The 24,930-nt window shown below is 43.8% G+C and overlaps 1 protein-coding gene across 3 annotated transcripts in view; it reads right to left on the reverse strand.

Moving 5' to 3' along the window:
• LOC120997925 (T-kininogen 1-like) overlaps positions 1-24,930 on the reverse strand; it is a 95,535-nt gene that overhangs the window by 39,649 nt on the left and 30,956 nt on the right. For all 3 annotated transcript variants that reach the window (XM_040428293.1, XM_040428292.1, XM_040428291.1), the window contains 2 exons: positions 22,076-22,186; positions 5,740-5,827 (listed from right to left, as the gene is read on the reverse strand). In XM_040428293.1, coding sequence (XP_040284227.1) covers positions 5,740-5,827; positions 22,076-22,186 — 199 coding nt within the window. The remainder of the gene's footprint in view (positions 1-5,739; positions 5,828-22,075; positions 22,187-24,930) is intronic.

Raw genomic sequence — 24,930 nt, forward strand, 5'->3', positions numbered from 1 at the left:
CAGCATGATGCTGCCACTAATATGCTTCACTGTATGGATGGTATTGGGCAGTGCCTGGTTTTACCCAACAAACATGACACTTAGGCTAAAGCACACGAAGATAATTTTTTCCCCCCTGTCCGTACCTTTTTTTGCAGCCTGTATATGGAACCAGTAACTTCAATGGGGCTGCAAAAAAACGGAAATGAAATGTGCATTCCATGTCCGTATGTCCGCAAGACTATTCCGCCAAAAAATAGAACATGTCATATTATTGTCCGCATTACGGGCCGGCCGTTCCGTTCCGCAAAATGTGGAATACACACGGTCAGGCAACAGTTGTGTGCATGAGCCCATAAAATTGAGGCCAAAAAGTACAATGTTGGTTTCATCAGAGACTCTTGTTTCTCACAGTCTGACAATTATTTAGGTGTTTTCATGTATATTTTAATGCAGAGAGGCTTCTTCCTGCTGGCCACTCTGCCTTAGAGCCCAGATTGGATGACAGTGATGGTTGACCTTCTGGAAGTTTGTCAACCGATGTGCAGAAACATTTCAAAGATGATCAAGAGAAATGGGAGGCCGCAGATCTATATATCAAGTGTCATAATAAAGGGTCTGAATACTTATGTCCATGTGAAATTTATTTTTTTATTTAATGGATTTGCAGGCATTTCTAAAATGGTGTTTTCACTTTTTCATAAAGGGGAATTGAATGTAGACTGATGGGGGGAAAAATTTTTTTTTTTTAATTTTAGTGCAAGGCTACAACATAAAAAAAATGGCAAAAGCTACGACATGCTGCATTTGTGTGTCCTGCATTTCATATTTCCCATAGACTTTCAGTTAACATCTGGAGTTAGCGTATCTACTAAAAAATGCAACAAAAATGCAGAGAACATCACTAAAACTGCAAAAGTGTTAAAAATGACACTAAATACCCATGTGTATTTTCAGCCTTAAAAGGAAAATAAGTTTTCCAGAAATAGCTAACTTTAACCCTTTTTCGCCTCAGAGGATTTTTTGCATTTACATTTTTGACATGCTGCCTTCCCAGATTTTATTTTTCTGTTCACATACCGTAGCCGAGGGCTTATTTTTTGCTGGAAAAGTTGCAATTTCTAATGATACCCTTTAACATATTTATTTTTTCTTTTCATCACCATATTCTGACCACTATAATTTTTTTATATTTACGTCTACTGATCTACAGTATGTGAGAGCTAAATTTTTCTGGCTTATCTGTAGTTCTTATTGATATCATTTTGGAGTGTCAAATGGAGAAAAACAGAACTGGATCGCACATCCACAAGCTATGATTTGATCTAATTAACCTCGCTTCTCAGTGCAATATTCAGTGTACTGCCCCCAATACTGCATGCTTATACAAGAGGCATTAGTGTACATTTTGATCAAAAGGCATAAGCCCACTCACTGCATCAAGGTTGCCTCTTTGAGTGGGACCTACTCTAAACTTGGCGCAGCACTGCGCGGCGACCTCCAAGCCCGGCGCGGCACTGCGCGGTGACCACTGGCACCACAGCACCACACCAGCAGGAGGCGGGACCCAGCAGGCAAACAGCACCCCTGCTGCCTGGCAATGCCACCTCGGCACTGGGCCCCACTTACCTACCAGCATTGCGCCAGCTGAGATCATAGCATAGCTTGTGGATATGCGATCCAGTTCTGTTTTTCTCCATTTGATATATGTATATAGAATCTTTCTTCTTTATTCCTGGTATCAGCACTCATCCCATTTGGCACAGGTGATTTTAATCAGCAGGAGTATATGAGGGAGAATGGACCTGCCAGCTCTCAGTTGGAGTTCCTGATAGCTTAGGACATGTTGTGTTAGACAACTGTTCAGATGGTTCAGTACTGCGTGGTGGCATTTTTTCACATGGTGCGATGCTGTGTGGTGGCCATTGTTGCTGTGGTGCTGTGCTGGTGGGTAGGTGGGGCCCAGTGCCAGGCAGCAGGTGGCTGCTGGGTCCCGCCATCTGCTGGTGCGGTGCTGTGGCGCTGGTGGTGTTTATCTTGATGATATCCTGATTTTCTCTCCAGATATCAGTTTACATCGCAGACATGTCTGTACAGTGCTTTAGAACTGACTATATGCCAAATTCAAAAAATGAGTTTTTGAAAGAAGCTCCCTTCCATTTCTAGGATGTATAGTCTCTGTACAGGGTGTTCAAATGGATCCCGACAAAGTATATGCTGTACTAAACTGGCCTTGTCCATCTGGTTTATGTGCAATACAGTGATTCCTGGGTTTCACAAACTATTACAGGCAGGTCATCCCTCACTTCTCCACCTTAACCGCATCTATATCTACCCTCATCCGTAAAGAGGCTCATGCCAAGCGGTGGACTCCAGAAGCTGTAAAGCCTTTCAAGCCTTGAAACAAGCCTTTTCTTTAGCACCCATTCTTCACTGGCCCAATATCTCCAAGCAGTTCATCCTGGAAGTAGATGAATCCTCCATCGGGCAGGGGTAGTTCTTACACAGAAAAGTGTTTCTGGAAAGATGGTGATGTGTGGCTCCTCTCCCAAGTTCTCTACTTCTGAGAGGAAGTACTCTATACGAGACTGAGAATTGTTGGCTCTGTTAAGATCCTTTAATCCCACTGATCAAGAGCAAGAGCTGCAGTACATCACTGACCCTGCTTAAATTTTAACTGTGGCTCCTGTTTGACTGGAGAGCGTTCCCCCTGGAAAGTCATATGTACCTGAGTCTAAAACAAGACTGGTTTTGTCTTGGGGACATGGTTCCAAGGCAGCTGGGCATCCTGGTCAACGTAAAACTGCAAATTTAATCTCGTTATTATTGGTGGCCTTCTGTGATTGAGGATATCCAGAATTTTGTTTCTGCTTGCGCCCCCTGAGCTTATAACAAGAGCCTGAAACAAAATACTTCTGGTCTTCTTTGTCCTTTACCCATTCCTGAGGCTCCGTGGCAGCACATAGCTATGGACTTTATCACGGATTTGCCCTGATCCAGCAGATGTACAGTCATCCGGGTAGTAGTTGACCAGTTTTCTAAAATGGCTCATTTTGTCCCTATGTCCAGATTACCTTCACCCAGTCAGCTAGCTAAGAAGTTTATTGATCAGATCTTCCGGCTCCATAGATTTCCACGGCATATAGTGTCTGATAGAGGGGTCCAGTTTACTTCTAAATTCTGGAGCGCCATTTGCAAACTCATGGATTTCCCTCTGGACTGTTTTTTCAACATACCATCCACAGTTGAATGGGCAGGTTGAACAGACCAATCAGATATTAACTAATTATCTCTGTCATTTTACCAGCAAATATCTTGATGACAGGGCTGATCTGCTTTCCTGGGCAGAGTTTTCTCATAATGATCATACCAATGAGTCCACAGATAAATCCTCATTCTTCATTGTTTATGGTCATCAACTCACGATTCCTCTTCCCATCTCATCCATGTATGACATTCCAGCAGCAGTTTTTTCTATGGAGAATTTTTCCAAAGTCTGGCAGAAGACCAAGACCGCACTGGAGAGAGCCACAGTCCAGATGAAGAAGTTTGCCAATCGCAAGCGCAGATCTCCTCCAGAGTTTGCTCCAGGTGACAGAATATGGCTTCCTTCTAAGTACATCAAGTTAACGGTGCCTTCCTATATACTACCGTAGCTCCTTGATATTGTGGACCCTTCGAAGTTATAAAAAAATTGAACCCTGTAGGCTACAAGTTGTGGCTCCTTACCTCTTTGGGAATACCCAACTCCTTTCACATCTCACTTCTCAAGCTCCTGGTCTTCAACAAATACTCCAAAGGTTCCAAGTCTGCTGCTGCTGCTCAAGTTAATTCTGAACATATTTATAAGGTCAAGGACTATCTCGATATGAAGAAAATCTGACAAAAAAACTTACTTTTTGGTGGATTAGAAAGGTTTTGGTCCAGCGGAGAGATATTAAGAGCCCCCGGAAAATATTGATGCACCTTTTCTGCTAGAGAGGTTCCTGAAAATAACTGGCATAAAGAAGAGGGGTCATAAGGGGGGGTACTATTAGAATGGCGACTCATGTCCAACACTGTCCTGCTGTCCTGGGCAAGTGCAGGCATCGGTCCATTCTCCCGGTGTGTACTGGGAATAGTGCTCAGTGATCTTCTTCCAGCACTATGAGAGCTAATCCTTTCCCCCTGCCCCTGTCCAGGTGCTTGTTTAGTTGCTACTCAGCTTCCCTATTTAGCTGGGCTGTGGATCCACCTTCTTGCCTGAGCTTTGAGGTTTTCAACTTGTTAGTAACCAGTGAAGGTAATCTCGTCTGAATTCCTGTGTGCCAAACCTGGTTTGCCTTCCAATGTTGCTCCTTGCTGCCTGCTGTTGGAATTACGACCTGGATTACGCTCGTACTCAGCCTACCCTGATCTTGGAACTTTCTATTTGGAATACGCAAGTACTCAGCCTGCCCTGACTATTCAACTGTGTTCAGACTATGCTGAGACACCTTGATGCTTTGCATCGGTGTCTCTGGCTTCCGTGGCTCAGCAGCCAACTACTCCAGAATGTAGCAGCCTGGTTGGTTCCTTGTGCCGAAGTCCAGATCCCTGTACAGGGGTTAAAGGGTTAATACCAGAGAACCACCAGGACAACGTCCTTAGGTTTAGCCCAAAGCCAAAACTGGTTGGGGTACTTTCACACTTGCGTTAGAGCAGGGATGCTCAACCTGTGGCACTCCAGCTGTTGCAAAACTACAACTCCCAGCATACCCAGACAGCCTACAGCTATCATCCAACAGCAGGGCATTGTGGGAGTTGTAGTTTTACAACAGCTGGAGGGCCAAAGGTTGAGCATGCCTGCATTAGAGGATTCTGGCAGGCAGTTCCGTTGCCGGAACTGCCTGCTGGATCCGGAAATCCGTATGCAAACAGATAGCATTTGTTTCCAGATCCGGATGCGTTGGAATACCGGATCCGTCTCTCCGTTGTCATCCATAAAAACGAGGCCGGTATTTATTTTGCATGCGCAGACCAGGAAACCGGATCCATTTTTTCCGGAACACTTGGTACCAGATTCGGCATTAATACATTTAAATGGAAATTAATGCCGGATCCGGCATTCCGGGAAGTGTTCCGGAATTTTGGGCGGAGAAAATACAGTAGCATGCTGCGGTATTTTCCCTGGCCAAATACCATAATAGGGACTGAACTGAAGACATCCTGATGCATACTGAATGGAATGCTTTCCATTCAGAATGCATTAGGATAAAACGGAAGTGTTTTTTTCCGGTATTGAGCCCCTGTGACGGAAGTCAATACCGGAAAGCTTTAACGCTAGTGTGAAAGTACCCTTAGTTGGCACAGTGGGACCACACCTACTGACCGCAACAGGCTCCCCGATTGCTGAAAGAAGCGCTCTCGGGGAAAGACTAAATGTTTGCGGTAAGGTGTCTGACATTTTTAAAGTCCGCCATACATTTACAGCAGCTGTCAGGAAGGGGTTAAAGTGATGCCCGCAGCCTGCATCTGCTAAAAGATTTTCTTACCTGCTCTCTGCACCGTGGTCTAGCCAATGACTAGCTTCAGCTGTGATATGTCCACAGATGACACATCACCCCTGATGCAACGGAGCAGATGACTATGCTCAGCCAGAAATAAAGTTAGTATGCCGTGAGTATGAATTTTTCAATAGTTGCAGCAGGCTATGGGCATCACTTAATAGTTAGTTATTTCTGGAAACCCCCTTTAAGGCGGCATTAGACTGAGCATTGCTTCTCCTGCATTGACTGTTACCAGTGTCTGATTTGTTGCACTTCACAAAATAATAATAAACATTTCCATCTGAAGTCAAGGACACCAGGGCAGTGCATGGAAAGGATTCCTGGAAAAAAAAAAAGTCAGGTGTTACAGTGTGTTTACATGAAAAGATTTACAAATTATTGAATTCATGTAATGATAATCACCCACTATAAATGTACAAGTATCATTGTCATGGTTGAAAATTGGTGTTTCATACATAAAAATAACCATTATCATTTGTGGAATGGCAAAATAAGTCTACTCCAATGTTAAAATAAGTCTTCTCCTACTGAACTACATGTCAAGTACGATTACATTGATGGTGGTGTAAGTGCTGTGGTGATTCTTTGGGCTTTGATTCTTTTTGCTGGTAAAACATACTGTATTTTTCGCTTTTTTGGCAGTGCGTGGCCGAAAAATGGCTGGGCGTCTTATAAAGCAAATACTAGGGAGACCTTCCATTATGGAAGCGCTCACTAGCATACATTAGGTGCAGGCAGTACGGAGTGAAGCTTTGCGAACGCTTCCGGTACTCACCCTACCAGGTTTTACTTTCTGGGGCCGGTGCTGCGTACAGCGTCAGGACGTAATGCGCGCACTATGACCTACACTGCACGCAGTCAGGTGAGAGTGCAGCGCGGGCTGGAGAAGACTGTACAGCAGGATAGGGACCCAAAGTCCTGGTTTCTATCATGTCTTTAAATCCTCATACAGAGCTGACTTGTCAGCGCTGTACTGCCAATATAGGCAGACCACGCAGCTGCTATGGGGCCTATGGCACAGGGGGGCCCAGAGCACAAGGAAGGCCCCACCCTCTTTTCTTATGTTCTGGGCCCTGCTTACTTCCCCTATGCTCAGTCAGGGCCCCTGAGTGGGGAATTTCCCAGCTTAGGAGTCCCTGCATTGACTCTATATATGGATGTGTTCATATATGGAGTGTTATGAACCTGAAAGGGGTATTCCCAAGCATGGTCACTATGAGTCTAAATTAGACTCTATTTTTTAAATGTTTCTGTGAGGATTCAAACTCACAACCATCTACATTAAAGATAAGAACCTTAACCACTGGGCTATAGAGCTCAGGGCTAAGTCATTACTGAAAAACCTCATAGAAGTTTCTCTTGTTTCATAGAAGAGAAACTTCTATGAGGTTTCTAATACCAGAGAAACTTCTATGGGGTTTTTCAGCAATGACTTAGCATTAAGTTCTATAGCCCAGTGGTTAAGGTTCTTGCCTTTAATGTAGATTGTTGTGAGCTCAAATCCCCACAGAAACATTTTGAAAATAGAGTCTAAATAAAACTTAAAGGGAATCTGTCACCAGGATTTTGTGCATAGAGCTGAGGACATGGGCTGCTAGATGGCCGCTAGCACATCCGCAATACCCAGTCCCCCCATAGCTCTGTGTGCTTTTATTGTGTAAAATAACCGATTTCATACATATGCAAATTAACCTGAGATGAGTCCTGTCCCTGACTCATCTCACGTACAGGCCACATCTCAGGTTAATTTGCATATGTATCAAATCGGTTTTTCGACACAATAAAAGCACACAGAGCTATGGGGACTGGGTATTGCGGATGTGCTAGCGGCCATCTAGCAGCCCATGACCTCAGTTCTATACACAAAATCCCGGGGACAGGTTCCCTTTAAATACACAGGACTCACCTCATAAAAAATAATTTTTTCCTTTTCATTGCGATATTCTGACCCTCATAACTTTTTTTATAGTTATGGCTACGGAGATGTATGGGGGCTAATTTTTTATGGGACGATCTGTCATTTTTGACAATACCATTTTGGGGTGTGTATGACTTGATCACTTTTTATTCAATTTTCTTGGGAGATAAAGTTATGAAAAAAACGCAAATCAACCTTTTTTAAAAATATTTTCTGTTACACCATTCACCATATGGGCTAACTTCTTAAAATATTTTAATAGTATGGGCGTTTTCGCATGCGGCAATGCCCATAATGCTATTTCTTTATCGTAGGGATGGGCTGCACCTCAATGGGGAAGGGGCAGCTGTGTTGGGGGGAGAAGATGGCTAGAAGGTTGGAGGAGTGTTTAAACTAGGGACTGGGGGGGAGGGTAACTACGTTATAGGAGGGGAAGATAGTGCAGATGGAGACCGGGGGCAAGGTAGTGGGACTGGGGGAGGAATGGAAGGAGGGACTAGAACAGTTCAGAAGGAAAAGTGTAGGGTAAAAAATATACATAAACCTCTCAAATGTATGTATACTAATGCCAGAAGCCTGACTAATAAAACTGGGGAACTGGAATTAGTGATGTGTGAGGAGAACTATGACATAGTGGGAATAACTGAGACATGGCTGGATGATCGCTATGACTGGTCAGTACAGGGTTACAGTCTGTTTAGAAAGGATCGCCAAAACCGAAGAGGGGGAGAGGTCTGCCTTTATGTAAAGTCCTGTCTAAAGCCCACAGTCCGGGAAGATATAAGTGAGGGACATGAACATGTGGAGTCACTGTGGGTAGAAATACATGGATGCAAAAACAATAATAAATTACTAATAGGAGTTTACTATAAACCACCTAATATACCAGAGTCCACAGAAAATCTACTACTAAACGAGATGGACAAGGCGGCAAATCATAATGAGGTGGTTATTATGGGGGACTTCAACTACCCAGATATAGACTGGGAAACTGAAACTTGTATATCTCATAAAGGAAACAGGTTCTTGGGAATAACCAAAGACAATTACCTCTCCCAACTGGTTCAGGACCCGACTAGAGGGACGGCCATACTGGACTTAGTATTAACCAATAGACCTGACAGAACAACAGATGCGCAGGGTGGGGGACACCTGGGAAATAGTGACCATAAAGTAATAACCCTTTCAATTATCATTCAAAAGAGTGTTTCTTCAGGGAGGAACAAAAATACCAAACTTCAAAAAAAGCTAAATTTAGAAAAATCTATAAAAATATAAATAAATAAATAAAAAAAAAGCTAAATTTAGCCAACTAAGAGAGGCCATAGGCCTAACTAACTGGGGAAAAGTCCTCAAAAATAAAAATACAGCCACAAAATGGGATAGTTTTAAAAGCATCCTAAAATCTCATTGTGAGAGGTACATACCGTATGGGAATAAAAGGTTAAGGAACAAGAAGAAACCAATGTGGATAAATAGAAATGTAAAGAAAGCAATAAATGACAAAAAGAAAGCATTTAAATCACTAAAACAGGAGGGTAGTGAGGAAGCACTTAAAAAAATAAAATATGTGAAAAACAAAGGCGGACAAACTAGAGACCGAGAGATTAATTGCCAAATAGAGCTAACCCTAAAATGTTCTTCAATTATATAAATGGTAAAAAGTATAAATCTGAAAGGTGTCGGCCCTTTACAGAGTGATGAGGGAGAGTTGCAGAGAGCGATGAGGAGAAATAAAAGCTACTACCCTTATTTCTGATATTTAAGGACTCTATATTGACACGGAGTGTTCCACAGGATTGGCGCATAGCAAATGTGGTGCCAATATTCAAAAAGGGTCCAAAAACAGAGCCCGGAAACTATAGGCCGGTAAGTTTAATATCTGTTGTAGGTAAACTGTTTGAAGGTTTTCTAAGAGATGCTATCTTGGAGCACCTCAATGAAAATAAGCAAATAACGCCATATCAGCATGGCTTCATGAGGGATCGGTCATGTCAAACTAATTTAATCAGTTTCCATGAGGAGGTAAGTTCTAGACTTGACAGCAGCGAATCAATGGATGTCATATATCTGGACTTCTCCAAAGCATTTGACACTGTACCACATAAAAGGTTAGTATATAAAATGAGAATGCTCGGACTGGGAGAAAATGTCTGTATGTGGGTAAGTAACTGGCTCAGTAATAGAAAACAGAGGGTGGTTATTAATGGTACACACTCAGATTGGGTCACTGTCACTAGTGGAGTACCTCAGGGGTCAGTACTGGGCCCTATTCTCTTCAATATATTTATTAATGATCTTGTAGAAGGCTTGCATAGTAAAATATCAATTTTTGCAGATGACACTAAACTGTAAAGTAATTAACACTGAAGAGGACAGTATACTACTACAGAGGGATCTGGATAGATTGCAGGCTTGGGCAGATAAGTGGCAGATGAGGTTTAACACTGACAAATGTAAGGTTATGCACATGGGAAGGAATAATGCAAGTCACCCGTACATACTAAATGGTAAAACACTGGGTAACACTGACATGGAAAAGGACCTAGGAATTTTAGTGAACAGCAAACTAAGCTGTAAAAACCAGTGTCAGGCAGCTGCTGCCAAGGCCAATAAGATAATGGGTTGCATCAAAAGGGGCATAGATGCCCATGATGAGAACATAGTCCTACCACTTTACAAATCACTAGTCAGACCACACATGGAGTACTGTGTACAGTTCTGGTCTCCTGTGAACAAGGCAGACATAGCAGAGCTGGAGAGGGTCCAGAGGAGGGCAACTAAAGTAATAACTAGAATGAGGGAATTACAGTACCCTGAAAGATTATCAAAATTAGGGTTATTCACTTTAGAAAAAAGACGACTGAGGGGAGATTTAATTACTATGTATAAATATATCAGGGGTCAGTACAGAGATCTCTCCCATCTATTTATCCCCAGGACTGTGACTGTGACGAGGGGACATCCTCTGCGTCTGGAGGAAAGAAGGTTTGTACACAAACATAGAAGATGATTCTTTACGGTAAGAGCAGTGGGACTATGGAACTCTCTGCCTGAGGAGGTGGTGATGATGGTGAGTTCACTAAAAGAGTTCAAGAGGGGCCTGGATGTATTTCTGGAATGTAATAATACAGGCTATAGCTACTAGAGATACGTCATTGATCTAGGGAGTTATCTGATTGCCTGAATGGAGTCGGGAAGGATTTTTTTCCTCCCTTAAGTGTGGAAAATTGGCTTCAACCTCACAGTTGGTTTTTTTTGCCTTCCTCTGGATAAACTTTCAGGATAACAGGCCGAACTGGATGGACAAATGTCTTTTTTCGGCCTTATATACTACGTTACTATGTTAATTTTTTTTACTTTTTGTTAGGTCCCCCAAGTGGACCACAACTTACAATCATCAGATGTAAATTGCTCCATTAGTCTGTATAGGAATCACTACAGTTGCAAGAACAAGTATGTGAACCCTTTGGAATGATTTCTGCACAAATTAGTCATAAAATGTGATCTGATCTTCATCTAAGTCACAATAGACAATCACAGTCTGCTTAAACTAATAACACACAAAGAATTAAATGTTACCATGTTTTTATTGAACACACCATGTAAACATTCACAGTGCAGGTGGAAAAAGTATGTGAACCCTTGGATTTAAAAACTGGTTGAACCTCCTTTGGCAGCAATAACTTCAACCAAACGTTTCCCGTAGTTGCAGATCAGACGTGCACAACGGTCAGGAGTAATTCTTGACCATTCCTCTTAACAGAACTGTTTCAGTTCAGCAATATTCTTGGGATGTCTGGTGTGAATCGCTTTATTGAGGTCATGCCACAGCATCTCATTTGGGTTGAGGTCAGGACTCTGACTGGACCACTCCAGAAGGTGTATTTTCTTCTGTTTAAGCCATTCTGTTGTTGATTTACTTCTTTGCTTTGGATCGTTGTCCTGTTGCAACACCCATCTTCTGTTGAGCTTCAGCTGGTGGACAGATGGCCTTTAGTTCTCCTGTAAAATGTCTTGCTAAACTTGGGAATTCATTTTTCCTTCGATGATAGCAATCCGTCCAGGCCCTGATGCAGCAGAGCAGCCCCAAACCATGATACCCCCACCACCATACTTCACAGTTGGGATGAGGTTTTGATGTTGGTGTGCTGTGCCTCTTTTTCTCCACACAGAGTGTTGTGTGTTTCTTCCAAGCAACTCAACTTTGGTTTCATCTGTCCACAGAATATTTTGCCAGTACTGCTGTGGAACATCCAGGTGCTCTTGTGCAAACTGCAAACGTGCAGCATTTTATTTTTGGACAGCAGTGGCTTCCTCTGTGGTATCCTCCCATGAAATCCATTCTTGTTTTGTGTTTTACGTATCGTAGATTCGCTAACAGGGATGTTAGCATATGCCAGAGACTTTTGTAAGTCTTTAGCTGACACTCTAGGATTCTTCTTCACCTCATTGAGCAGTCTGTGCTGTGCTCTTACAGTCATCTTTACAGGACGGCCACTCCTAGGGAGAGTAGCAGCAGTGCTGAACTTTCTTCATTTATAGACAATTTGTCTTACTGTGGATTGATGAACAGCAAGGCTTTAGGAGATACTTTTATAACCCTTTCCAGCTTTATGCAAGTCAACAATTCTTAATCGTAGGTCTTCTGAGAGCTCTTTTGTGCGAGGCATCATTCACATAAGGCAATGCTTCTTGTGAAAAGCGAACCCAGAACTGGTGTGTGTTTTTTATAGGGCAGGGCAGCTGTAACCAACACCTCCAATCTCATCTCATTGATTGGACTCCAGTTGGCTGACACCTCACTCCAATTAGCTCTTGGAGATGTCATTAGTCTAGGGGTTCACATACTTTTTCCACCTGCACTGTGAATGTTTACATGGTGTGTTCAATAAAAACATGGTAACATTTAATTCTTTGTGTGTTATTAGTTTAAGCAGACTGTGATTGTCTATTGTTGTGACTTAGATGAAGATCAGATCACATTTTATGACCAATTTGTGCAGAAATCCATATCATTCCAAAGGGTTCACTAACTTTTTCTTGCGACTGTATATCACAGTTTAGTACTGCCACCTGGTGGCCTAAACTGGGATATACTAACAATGAGCCTGGAAGCCTAGTACAGGCTGTGGCTTAGTTTTAGAACAGGGTGATTTCCCTGATCTCCGCTGGGGGAAAGCGCGCCTGAAGACGAATCCCACACTTCCGTTTTTTAACACTCTCGGATGCCGTGAGGGGAACTCATTGCTGTGAGGGGAGGGGGCATGTGGCGTATTCTGGGGCCATAAGGGTGAAAAATTGTTGCATTTTTGGGGGTATAATAGGGATTGGATAACCATTTTAACCATTAAGATACTGGAGGTTTTTTCATTTTTGCATTTTCATTTTTCTTTTATATCTTCACTGAGCCATAACTTTTTAATTTTTCCGTTCACATATCCATATGAGGGCTTATTTTTTGCGGTACAAGTTGTACTTTAATATGGCATACAATGTAGTGGGAAGCAGGCAAAAAATTGCAAATGGGGTGAAATTGAAAAAAAAAATAATCCTCTACCGTTTTACAGGTTTTGTTCCTACGGTGTTCCCTTTGCAGCAAAACTGACCTGTGCCCTTCATACTCTGGGTCAGTTGGAATACAAAGGGGGTGTGGCAGGGGAGGAGCCAGGACAGGTGGTGGGATTGGCCAGTGTGGGTAGTGGGCTGAGTTAGGGTGGCCCAATTCAGAATCTTGCTATGGGGCCCAATGATTTCTTTGTATGGCTGTACTGGTATACAGATTTCACAGGGTGCCACAGCGAACACTGCACAGTGGGGGGGATAGGTCATCAATATAAAATAGCAGAAACCCCTTTAATACATGCCCTTATAGAGTCCATCCTTAGGTTGCAATTGTTTGCTAACATTTAGGCTAAGAGAATATTTATATTTCGCTACGTTTTGACACTTTGGCCTGGATTTATCGAGACTAGAGTGTGCTACGTCGGTCTGGATAGGGCCTGCACTGCCGAAGGAGGCATGTATTTTATGATCAGGCAAAGGCCTCGTCATAACTTAAAGAGCCTCTGTCAGTATAATCAACCCTATTAATCCAGCCATACTTCCTGGTAGGATTGACCATGCTGATTAAAACGATACTTTGTATGTTAAAAAGCTGAAGAGATTTCTGTGTTTTATTCATATGCAAATGAGCACGTTGGAGCACCAGGAAGAAGGGATGAATCCTTGGAGCAAGCTTTTTTAAGACCACTGTGCTCTCCACCCTCCCCTTGATTTACAGAGATGTGACCTAGCATGTACATATCATATACTCTACTTACTATAGCCATACGATGTTGAGAATAGAGATGTTCTATGCTTACAAAACTAATACATATTACTGGAGTGGAAAACCACTGTACTAAATATGATAAGGCTATAGCCTGTATGTAAGTGGTCAGCCTTGCATAAAGATGTTCCAAGTTCAAATCCTAGGAGAGACTTCTAGTTTTTTTCTTCGTTTATTTTTTTCTCACCCTAATATAATGCTTAATAAAAGGCTATAGTCTGACTATATTGAGAATAAAGGTTTTCTATACTTAGAAAGCTAATACCGATTTCTGGTTTATTCACAAGCACAATATATTATTCTAAAAATACTAGTAATATGTATTATCTTTCTAGGTACAGAAAACCTCCTTTCTCAATATAGTAAGGCTATAGCCTTTTATTATGGGTTAAATGAGAAAGAAAAAAAAATGACTGAAGAAAAAAACTAGAATTAAAACCTGGGACATCTGCATGCAAGGCTGACCACCTACCTATAGGCTATACCCTTATGATATTGAGTAGAGTGGTTTTCTATACTTATAAAGCTAATACATATTACTGGTTTCTTTGTAATCATTTATTGCATCTATGAACAAATCAGTAATATGTTTTAGCTTTCTAAACATACGAGGGTGTCAAGAGCCACGCCTGACTCCGTTATACCCGGGGTCAGGAAGTCGCAGCGGGTGGCTGCGCGCTCTATGTAGAAACATAGTGCTGTTTCTTTATGGTAGCTTTCTGGGTTTGCCTTGCAACCCTTTTTGGCTCACTCAGGGATCCGTAGCTCCTTCTCCTCAGCTGTTTCTTGTCCAGCACTCCCAACCTCCTTATATTCCCCTCTCACACTTCTCTGGTTGCCAGATATAGAGCTTCCTGCCTGGACTTCTATACTGACCTACTTGAGCTGTGTAACTGTGTTCCCTGGTTGTTGTTCCAGAGTGTTACCCTCCGGATTCCTGTGGGCCTTAGTGGTCTGCTGTTGTCGCCCACCTGGGATTATATTTTTTGTCTGTATTGTCTGTCCTCTCCTTGGTGTTTTCATTTAGTGTCAGTGGTGCGGACTAGTGATCCCACCGCCCCGTTCACTACACAGGGCTCATCTTAGGGAAAGCCAGGGTTTAGGCACGTGATCGGAGTACGGGTGAGGAACCCTTCTAGGGACGTCAGGGCAGTCAGGTGCCAGCCGCAAGGTGAGTCAGGGGTCACCACCTTTCCCTCTCCCTTGGACAGGGCCTTCCCACTTCCCTCCCTTTGCGTGACACCGGTCATTACATTATATCTGGCCCTTATTTTGTGTAGGTAAAAAAAAAAATTCTTTCTACCTACTTAGAATCCAGTATGGATCCAGTTGCTGCTTTGTCAGAGCAACTTCAAGGCCTGTCTTTGGAGGTGGCAGGATTGAAGGCGTCTGTCCTCTAGCGACAGCAGCAATTACAACAGACCGCAAACCCAGCGGTTGCTACAGGTAACCAGGTTGTTGCGGAACCCAAGGTTGTTCTTCCTGACAGATTTTTTTGGGGAAGGGACAAATTTGTGACGTTCCGTGAGGCCTGTAAATTATATTTTAAGCTGCGCCCTTACGCCTCTGGTAATGAAGAACAGCGGGTGGGGGTTGTTATTTCCCTGCTGCAGGGGGACCCGCAATCCTGGGCGTTCTCTTTACCCGCTGATTCCCAGGCTCTCCGGTCAGTGGATGAATTTTTTGGGGCCTTGGGTCTCATATATGACGACCCTGACCGAGTCGCACTGGCTGAATCAAAATTACGGAGACTCCTACAGGGAGAGCGGCCAGTAGAGGAGTATTGCTCAGAGTTCCGTAGGTGGGCTACGGATACCCAGTGGAACGACCCGGCTCTCAGGAGTCAGTTCTGCTCTGGGTTATCCGAAAGGATTAAGGATGCGCTTGCGCTGTATGAGACTCCCTTTTCCCTTATGCGGTTATGTCCCTTGCTATCAGAATAGATAGACGTCTTAGGGACAGATTGAAAAAAACGGAGCAATTGGTAACCCCTCCCAAGCAGCAGTTAGTCTGTATGGACTTAGACGAGCCTATGCAGCTAGGAGGAACTACTCGTCAGGTCCGTCCTCCTGAGGCTCGCCGTAGGCATGGGGTTTGTTTTTTCTGTGAGGAGAGGGGTCATTTTATTAATGTCTGTCCTTCCTTCCTCAAAAACAAAAAAAAAACGTCGGAAAACTACTAACCCCAGGCTGTGTGGAGGATGTCAGCCGGGGGGTATACGTTTCCTCCATACGAACATCGCAATTTGTGTTGCCAGCGGTTGTTGTTTTTGGCGTTAAGATGGAGACTATTTCTTTTTTTCTAGACAGTGGAGCAGGAGTAAATTTGATAGATGCCCATTTTGCCCACACTATGGGTTTGTCTCTCTGTACACTACAGAGACCTATTCCCATATTCGCTATTGATTCTGCTCCTCTGTCTCAGAGAAACCTCACTCACATTGTCCATAACTTACACCTTCGGGTAGGGGACCACCATAACGAATTGCTTTCATGTTATGTTCTGGAGGGGCTTCCCACTCCGGTGGTGTTGGGTTTTCCCTGGTTGGTAGCGCACAATCCAGTGGTGGATTGGCAGGCCAGGGAGATATTGGAGTGGAGTGAGCATTGCAGAGAAAATTTCTTAAATAGCAATTGCTTAGTTGCCTCCATAGCTACCCTACCTACATTTATTTCGGACTTTGAGGACGTTTTTTCTGAAAAGGGTTGTCAGAAGTTACCACCTCACCGTCCTTATGATTGCCCGGTTAACCTGATTCCTGGTGCAAAATTACCCAAGACCAGGTTATATAATCTTTCGGGTCCGGAGAGACAAGCCATGAAAGATTATATCTCCGAGAGCTTGGCTAAGGGACACATCAGACCCTCTTCTTCACCCGTGGCTGCAGGGTTTTTCTTTGTTAAAAAGAAAGATGGGGGCCTGCGTCCTTGCCTAGATTTCCGCGAACTAAACCGGATAACCATCCGAGACCCATACCCTCTTCCTCTCATTCCTGACCTGTTTAATCAGATTGCGGGTGCTAGGTGGTTCTCCAAACTTGATCTTAGGGGGGCCTACAATCTGATTCGTATTAAGGAAGGGGATGAGTGGAAGACAGCTTTTAACACCCCTGAGGGGCATTATGAAAATCTAGTCATGCCTTTCGGTCTGACCAATGCTCCTGCTGTCTTTCAACATTTCGTTAATGACATTTTTAGTCATCTTATCGGCAGGTTTGTGGTGATATACCTAGATGATATTTTAATTTTATTCGTCTGATCTGAAAACACATGAGGTGCATGTCAGACAGGTACTGCAGGTCCTACGGACGAATAAATTATATGCTAAAATTGAAAAGTGTGTCTTCGCCGTTCAGGAAATACAGTTCCTAGGTTATTTATTATCTGCTTCAGGTTTCCGTATGGATCCTAGGAAGGTCCAGGCAATTTTAGATTGGGATCTTCCTGAGAACCTCAAAGCACTGCAACGGTTCTTGGGCTTCGCTAATTTCTATAGAAAATTCATTAAAAATTATTCGGTGATTGTAAAACCCCTTACTGACATGACTAGGAAGGGGACTGATTTTTCTAAATGGTCTGACGCCGCTAAAATTGCTTTTTCCTCTCTAAAAGAGAAGTTTACCTCGGCACCTGTACTAATCCAACCTGATGTCTCCCAGCCTTTTATTGTTGAAGTCGATGCGTCAGAGGTGGGAGTGGGGGCTGTGCTGTCTCAGGGTCCGTCTCCTGGCTTATGGCGTCCTTGTGCTTTCTTTTCTAAAAAACTATCTGCAGCAGAAAAGAACTATGATATTGGCAATAGGGAACTATTAGCTATTAAACTAGCGTTTGAAGAATGGCGTCACTTTTTAGAGGGGGCAATCCACCCCGTCACTGTGATTACGGACCACAAAAACCTTCTGTACCTCGAATCAGCTAAGCGTTTCACCCCTAGACAAGCTAGGTGGTCGCTATTTTTTACCAGGTTTAACTTTGTTATTACCGATTGTCCTGGGGCAAAAAATACCAAGGCAGATGCACTATCTCGTTGTTTCCCTGGAGGGGGTAATGTGAGTGATCCGGTACCCATTCTACAAAGAGGAGTGGTTGTCTCTGCGGTACACTCTGTTCTGGAGGGGAAGGTGTTAGAGGCCCAGGGGGACGCCCCGGTCTTATGCCCCTCAGAGAAATTGTTTGTACCGTTGAACCTGCGTCTCGAATTATTAAAGGAACATCATAATTCGGCACTTGCTGGGCACCCGGGTAGTAAAGCAACCTTGGAGCTATTGTCTCGTCGTTTTTGGTGGCCAATGTTGCGTCAGGATGTAATGGATTTTGTGTCTTCCTGTTCTACTTGTGCGCGCGCGAAAGTCTCTCATACACGTCCTGCAGGGTCTTTATTGCCACTTGTCATTCCCAATAGACCATGGACACATCTGTCAATGGATTTTATCACTGACTTACCTTTGTCTGCGGGTAAAACAGTTATCTTGGTAGTAGTGGACAGGTTTAGCAAAATGGTACACTTCATTGCGTTACCCGCACTACCTAATGCTAAGACTCTTGCTCAGGTATTCATCAGTGAAATCGTGAAGCTTCACGGGGTCCCTTCCGATGTTGTTTCGGATCGGGGAACCCAGTTTATTTCTAAGTTTTGGAAAGCTTTTTGTTCCCGTTTGGAGGTACACTTGTCCTTTTCCTCAGCTTTCCATCCTCAGTCGAATGGACAGACTGAGCGTACCAACCAAAACCTTGAGACATATCTAAGATGTTTTGTGTCTGAAAACCAAGAGGTGTGGTCATCATATTTACTGTTAGCCGAGTTTGCCATAAATAATCGCCGTCAGGAATCTACTGGCAAGTCATCATTTCTTGGTGCATATGGTTTTCATCCCCAATTCTGTACTTTCAAAGAGGGGGGGTCTTCTGGGGTTCCCGAAGAGGAACGGTTTTCATCATCTCTTTCATCGGTATGGCAGAAGGTGCAAGCTAACTTGAAAAATATGGGAGGTAAATATAAATGCATGGCTGATAAGAGACGGTCGCCAGGTCCGGACCTAGGAGTGAATGACTATGTGTGGTTGTCTACTAGGAATATTAAATTAAAGGTTCCCTCTTGGAAACTGGGTCCTAGGTTCATTGGCCCTTACAAAATAGTAGCCATCATTAACCCCGTGGCTTTTCGCCTAAAGCTACCTCAGACTTTTAAAATCCATAACGTCTTCCATAAGTCGTTACTCAAGAAATATGTTCCACCTCTAGAACCGTCACCGCTGCCACCCCCTCCTGTTGTTGTGGATGGTAATCTAGAGTTTCAAATATCCAAAATTGTTGATTCTCGTCGGGTCCGCCGCTCTCTTCAATATCTGGTGCATTGGAGGGGTTACGTTCCCGAGGAAAGAATGTGGGTTCCAGCGTCTGAGGTAAACGCCGACAGGTTAGTTCGGGCTTTTCATGCCTCTCATCCTGAGAGACCTAGTCCTGAGTGTCCGGAGGCCCCTCGTAGAGAGGGGGGTACTGTCACGAGGGTGTCAAGAGCCACGCCTGACTCCGTTATACCCGGGGTCAGGAAGTCGCAGCGGGTGGCTGCGCGCTCTATGTAGAAACATAGTGCTGTTTCTTTATGGTAGCTTTCTGGGTTTGCCTTGCAACCCTTTTTGTCTCACTCAGGGATCCGTAGCTCCTTCTCCTCAGCTGTTTCTTGTCCAGCACTCCCAACCTCCTTATATTCCCCTCTCACACTTCTCTGGTTGCCAGATATAGAGCTTCCTGCCTGGACTTCTATACTGACCTACTGGAGCTGTGTAACTGTGTTCCCTGGTTGTTGTTCCAGAGTGTTACCCTCCGGATCCCTGTGGGCCTTGGTGGTCTGCTGTTGTCGCCCACCTGGGATTATATGTTTTGTCTGTATTGTCTGTCCTCTCCTTGGTGTTTTCCTTTAGTGTCAGTGGTGCGGACTAGTGATCCCACCGCCCCGTTCACTACACAGGGCTCATCTTAGGGAAAGCCAGGGTTTAGGCACGTGATCGGCGTACGGGTGAGGAACCCGTCTAGGGACGTCAGGGCAGTCAGGTGCCAGCCGCAAGGTGAGTCAGGGGTCACCACCTTTCCCTCTCCCTTGGACAGGGCCTTCCCACTTCCCTCCCTTTGCGTGACGCCGGTCATTACAACATCTATTCTCAACATGGTACGGCTATAGTAATTAGTGTTTGATATGTAAATACTTGGACACAGCTCTGCCCTCAGCATGCTCATATCTAGCCCTGTCAATCAAAAGGAGGGGGAGTGTGCAGAACACAGTGGTGTTATAAAAGCAGTGCTCCAAGGATTCAGTCCCTCATGACAGTGCTCTAGTATGTTCATACAAATAAAAATGCAGATATCTCTGTAGCTGTTTGACATAAGGATAAAAGAAAGGTAACAATTTAATCACCATGCAGTAAAAACAATGGAAACTCTAACTTATTTGTTAAATGTACACTGCAGATGCAGTGTGAAAAGACTCTTACATTTAAGGCTACTTTTACCACAGCGTCCTGTGCTGGATCTTAAAACCTGAATAAAATGCTTCTGTTTCATTTAATACATCGGGCTGAATCCATTTTGTCCGGATCCGGTTGTATTAAATAGAAGCTGAACAAACCGGATTCGTAATGAAAATCATTGCAAGTCAATAGGCCCCGTTTACATTTTCTTTGTTACCGAAAAAGACGGATCCAGCACCATTGACTTATATTGATTTTCATGCCAGATCCGGTTTGTTCAGTTTCGCAGACCAGACACAAAACTGCTGCTTGCGGCGGTTTTGTGTCCAGTCAAAAAACTGAACGGAATGCATCTTGATCTGGTTTGTTTTGTTTTGTCCCTATTGACAATAAATGGGGACAAAACATAAATGTTTTCCCTGGTTTTGAGATCCTTTGCCGGATCTCAAAACCGGAATGCAAACCGCTGAAGTCAAAGTATCCTAAGCTAAATGTGACACGTCAGCATCTTCTTCTGGACATAACGTAATTAGAGGTGGTTCCAGAAGGAGGACACCCATCGTCAGCTTCAAGAAAAGGTGTTGAACAACTCCTTTACAGCTGGGTTCACAACTGCATTGTTATTTCCATTGTTCTGCTCTGTCATAGAAGTGGAACAATGAAAATAATGTGGGTGCATTGGTGGACTGTGTTATCTTTTTCTGCATTTTTGATGGAACCTGTGAACGAAGCCAAACATTGTACAATCCACACAGAGACAAAGTCACAAATACTCAAGTCGGAATATTTATCAAGCCATTAAGTTCAGAATTCTGCCTTCAAAAAGTAGCAAAATAGTGTTTTGCAACATTTTGGGGGTCATTTGTGTAAAACAATAATATCATTGTGGTCAGGGCCGTCTTTAATATTGATTGGACCCTGGGCAAGAATTTACTTGGGCCCCCTGGATCCCGCCTTCCCACACCCTAGCATCACACCCTCCACCACAGCCTCATAGCAGCACCCATTAGCCTCATAGCAGCCCCTATTAGCCTCATATCAGCCCCAAGTAGCCTTATAGCAGTCCCCATTAGCCTAATATCAGCCCCCATTAGCCTCATATCAGCCCCCATTAGACTCATATCAGCCCCCATTAGCCTCATATCAGCCCCCAGTAGCCTTATAGCAGCCTCCAGTAGCCTTATAGCAGCCCCACTTACCTCTCCTGCTCCTGGACGCCGCCGCTCCTCTCCTCCAGCGCGATCTGCATACTCCTGCTGTCGGCTGTGCTGTGAAGGCTGCGCACAGCGTGACGTCACAGAGCGCCTCACGCTGTGCGCAGCCCTGCACAGCCGAGAACCAGGAAGCGGTGAGTACAAAGCCTTCACCGCTTCCTGCTCCTCCAGTACTAATGAGCGCTTCCATAATCAAAGCGGCTCATTAGTATTCGCCCCATAAGACGCAGGGGCATTTCCCCCCCACTTTTGTGGGGGGAAAAATGCATCTTATGGGGCGAAAAAGAGGCAGCTGCCTTGGGCCCCCCAGGAGCAACTGGGCCCGGGGCAGCTGCCCCTTTTGTCCTGCGTTAAAGTCGGCCCTGCTTGTGGTCGGTTTTTACACCATTCACTCCAGTATTGAAAACTGGGTATGCAAATTAGTTTTAACTGTGACTTTTTAAAAATGTTGCAAAAAAATTCTTAAACTCACTCCAGCAAGGGTATAATGAAGCTGGAAAAGCATTTATAGACAAAAGTGTTAGGTTTAAAGGTGCAGAAAAAATACCCCTGATTTATAAATTGCCTCCAAGTTGTGTATTTTTTTGGATCTGGATATATATACACATTTAAAAATACTCAATGACAGATATAAGCACTTACCCCTTCATTGTCTATTTTGCATTCCTTAGCATTTTTGCTTGTGAAATACATTTTTGAGCAGTTTGTTTGCCTTATAAGAAATTGGATGTCATATTGCCATCCATTATTTGCCTGAAAACATTGAGAAGGGAAAAAAAATGAATACAGACAATTTGGAAATAATCTGGTAAGAAATAATCATCAGTTCTTCATTCTCGGTTATATTTAATGCTTAAAGGGTTTCTACCACCAGAATTACTGTTATGTAGCTGACTGACATTAGCGATGCGCCAATGTCAGCACTACATAACAGTATGTTTCTAACGTTAGTGCCTGCAGCCGTTTTTGTTAAAAAAGCACTTTTATTATATGCTAATGAGCCTCTAGGTGCTATGTGGGCGTAAAATCAGCACCTAGATGCTCCGTCCACTCACCCATTATCCCGCCCAGGTCCAGTGTTGTGCCCGCCCAGCTCCTCTTGATTGATGGCATGGTCCGCCGCATCGCTGGCAAAATCCTGCACCTGCGCGGCTGCGCCGTTCACTTCTGTCTTCGGCGCAGGCGCAGTGAGTGAAGGCCGCTCTCCTGATGCCGACTTCCTCACTGTGACGTAGTCGGCGCCGGCGCAGTGAGGAATCCGGCACCAGGATCGTATCATTCACTCACTGCGCCTGCAGAAGTGAACGGCGCAGGCGCGGGATTTCGGCAGCGATGCGGCGGACCATGCCATCAATCAAGAGGAGCTGGGCGGGCAAAACACTGGACCTGGGCGGGATAATGGGTGAGTGGACGGAGCCTCTAGGTGCTGATTTTACGCCCACATAGCACCTAGAGGCTCATTAGCATATAATAAAAGTGCTGCAGGGATTAACGTTAGAAACATACTGTTATGTAGTGCTGACATTGGCGCATCGCTAATGTCAGTCAGCTACATAACAGTATTTCTGGTGGTAGAAACCCTTTAATACTTAATGCATGCAATACTTAATACTTTATTACAATCTACCAACTACATTAATGAACAAAGCGGTTTTTGCAGTACATGACACCAGTTGTGAGACCAGAATCAACCACCAGAGGCTGCTAAAAGCATATTTATATTTTCTGACCTATTAGGTGTAGTTGATCTAGAGGAGAAAAAAATTTTTCTTCAATTTCACGTTTTACCAATTTGCTAAATCATTCAAAATTCGTAAGGCATAGAATACAATTGGAGCTTTAGGCTACACTCACACGTCAGTGAAAAACAAGTGTCATACGACCGTTTTTAGAACCAATTAAAGTCTATGCGGCTATTTACATGGCTGTTTTTAAGGACCAGTGAATTGTGGCTGTCAAAAAATAGGACATGTCCTATTTCTGTCTGTTTTCAAGGCCAGACAGATACCATTGAAATCAATGGGGCCATTTTTAACAGCCGTTTAGATAGGAGTGGACCCATCTAACATTAAAAACAGTACACTGAAGCCTTTCAGGGGTTAAAAAAAAAAACTCATCCACTTACACGTGCAGGGACACTACCTCCTCACAGGATGCAGCAGGACCTGTGCTCCCAGTGTGATGACGTCTCAGCGCTGGGAGTAGCGTCAGGTCCTGTTGTCTCTACTGGGCAGTACGCACTAAGGCCTCCTGCACACGACCTTATGGTTTTGCGGTCCGTTTTTTGTTTCAGTAATGTTTCCATTCCGTTTTGCCGTTTGGATTCCGCTTGTGATCCGTTTTTTGCGGTTTAAACAGCAAGTACATAAAAAATTGGGCTGGGCATAAAATTTAGATGGTTCCGCAAAAACAGAACAGATATGGAAGACATACGGATGCATTCCGTATGCATTCTGTTTTTTTTCGGAACCATTGACTTTAATGGAGCCATGGAACATGATTTGCGGGCAATAATAGTACCTTCCGTTTTTTTTGTGGATCCATTGAAATGAATGGTTCCGTATACAGAAAGCAAAAAACGTAACGGAAACGGAAGGCCTAAGAAAGTGAATTGTTCCTAAAGCAGAGCACAAAGAGAGGGCATTAATCCTATTGGGGAACTCTGAGAGGGGTCATTGGGGAGCATAAACGGAGCCATTATTCATACTTGGAGAGTGGGGGCACTATGTGGGCCATTTGATGTCCAAAAAGCAATATGGGGACATTATGTATAAGGTGAGGGCACTACAGGGGCTAGGATATTTTTATAAAAACTATGAAATTGATCCATTTTAAACAGCCTTTCAAAACGGCCAATAAAAAACGATAGAAAAATGGAAGATATTCAGATGCAATTCGTTTCTCATTGATGGTTGGTAGGAGAGGCTACAATTTGGACAGAAGAAATGCACACACTGAACGCAGTTGCAGACAAAACTGGTTCAACTTGTGTGCAAAACCATCAGTTTTTTCCTGAACAGATCCTGACACAATTTGTATTGCTCGTGTGAAAAAGCCCTATAGAACAGCTGTGAATTTTCCTGAAAGCAGAGATAATGCGTGAAAAACGCATGTGCCCAGAACCATTAAAATGAATGGGTCAGGGTTCCGTCCGGATGCTGTGTGTTCACTACTTGTGCCTTCATTATTCACTCAAAACCAACATGGAAAATCAACTTTTCGATCAACATCTGCCACGCTTGCTCATGTCACAAAAAGGCCACCACGTTCAGCAGAATATCTACCTTTTTGGCTGTTCAAAATGTTAACCCCTTAGTGGGGTCCATTGTACTGTATATATACAGTGGAAAGTGTGGTTTTAAACATGGTGTCCACTCACTATAGCCGCTGGCTAACTGCTGTTTTACACGGATTACAGTCTTTTAACCCGTCCGATGCTGTGGTCAACTGTGACCATGGCATCTGAGCTGCAAAATCCCAGGAGCTCTGCACTCCTA

The sequence above is a fragment of the Bufo bufo genome, chromosome 4 (assembly GCF_905171765.1).
Source record: "Bufo bufo chromosome 4, aBufBuf1.1, whole genome shotgun sequence".
Taxonomy (NCBI): domain Eukaryota; kingdom Metazoa; phylum Chordata; class Amphibia; order Anura; family Bufonidae; genus Bufo; species Bufo bufo.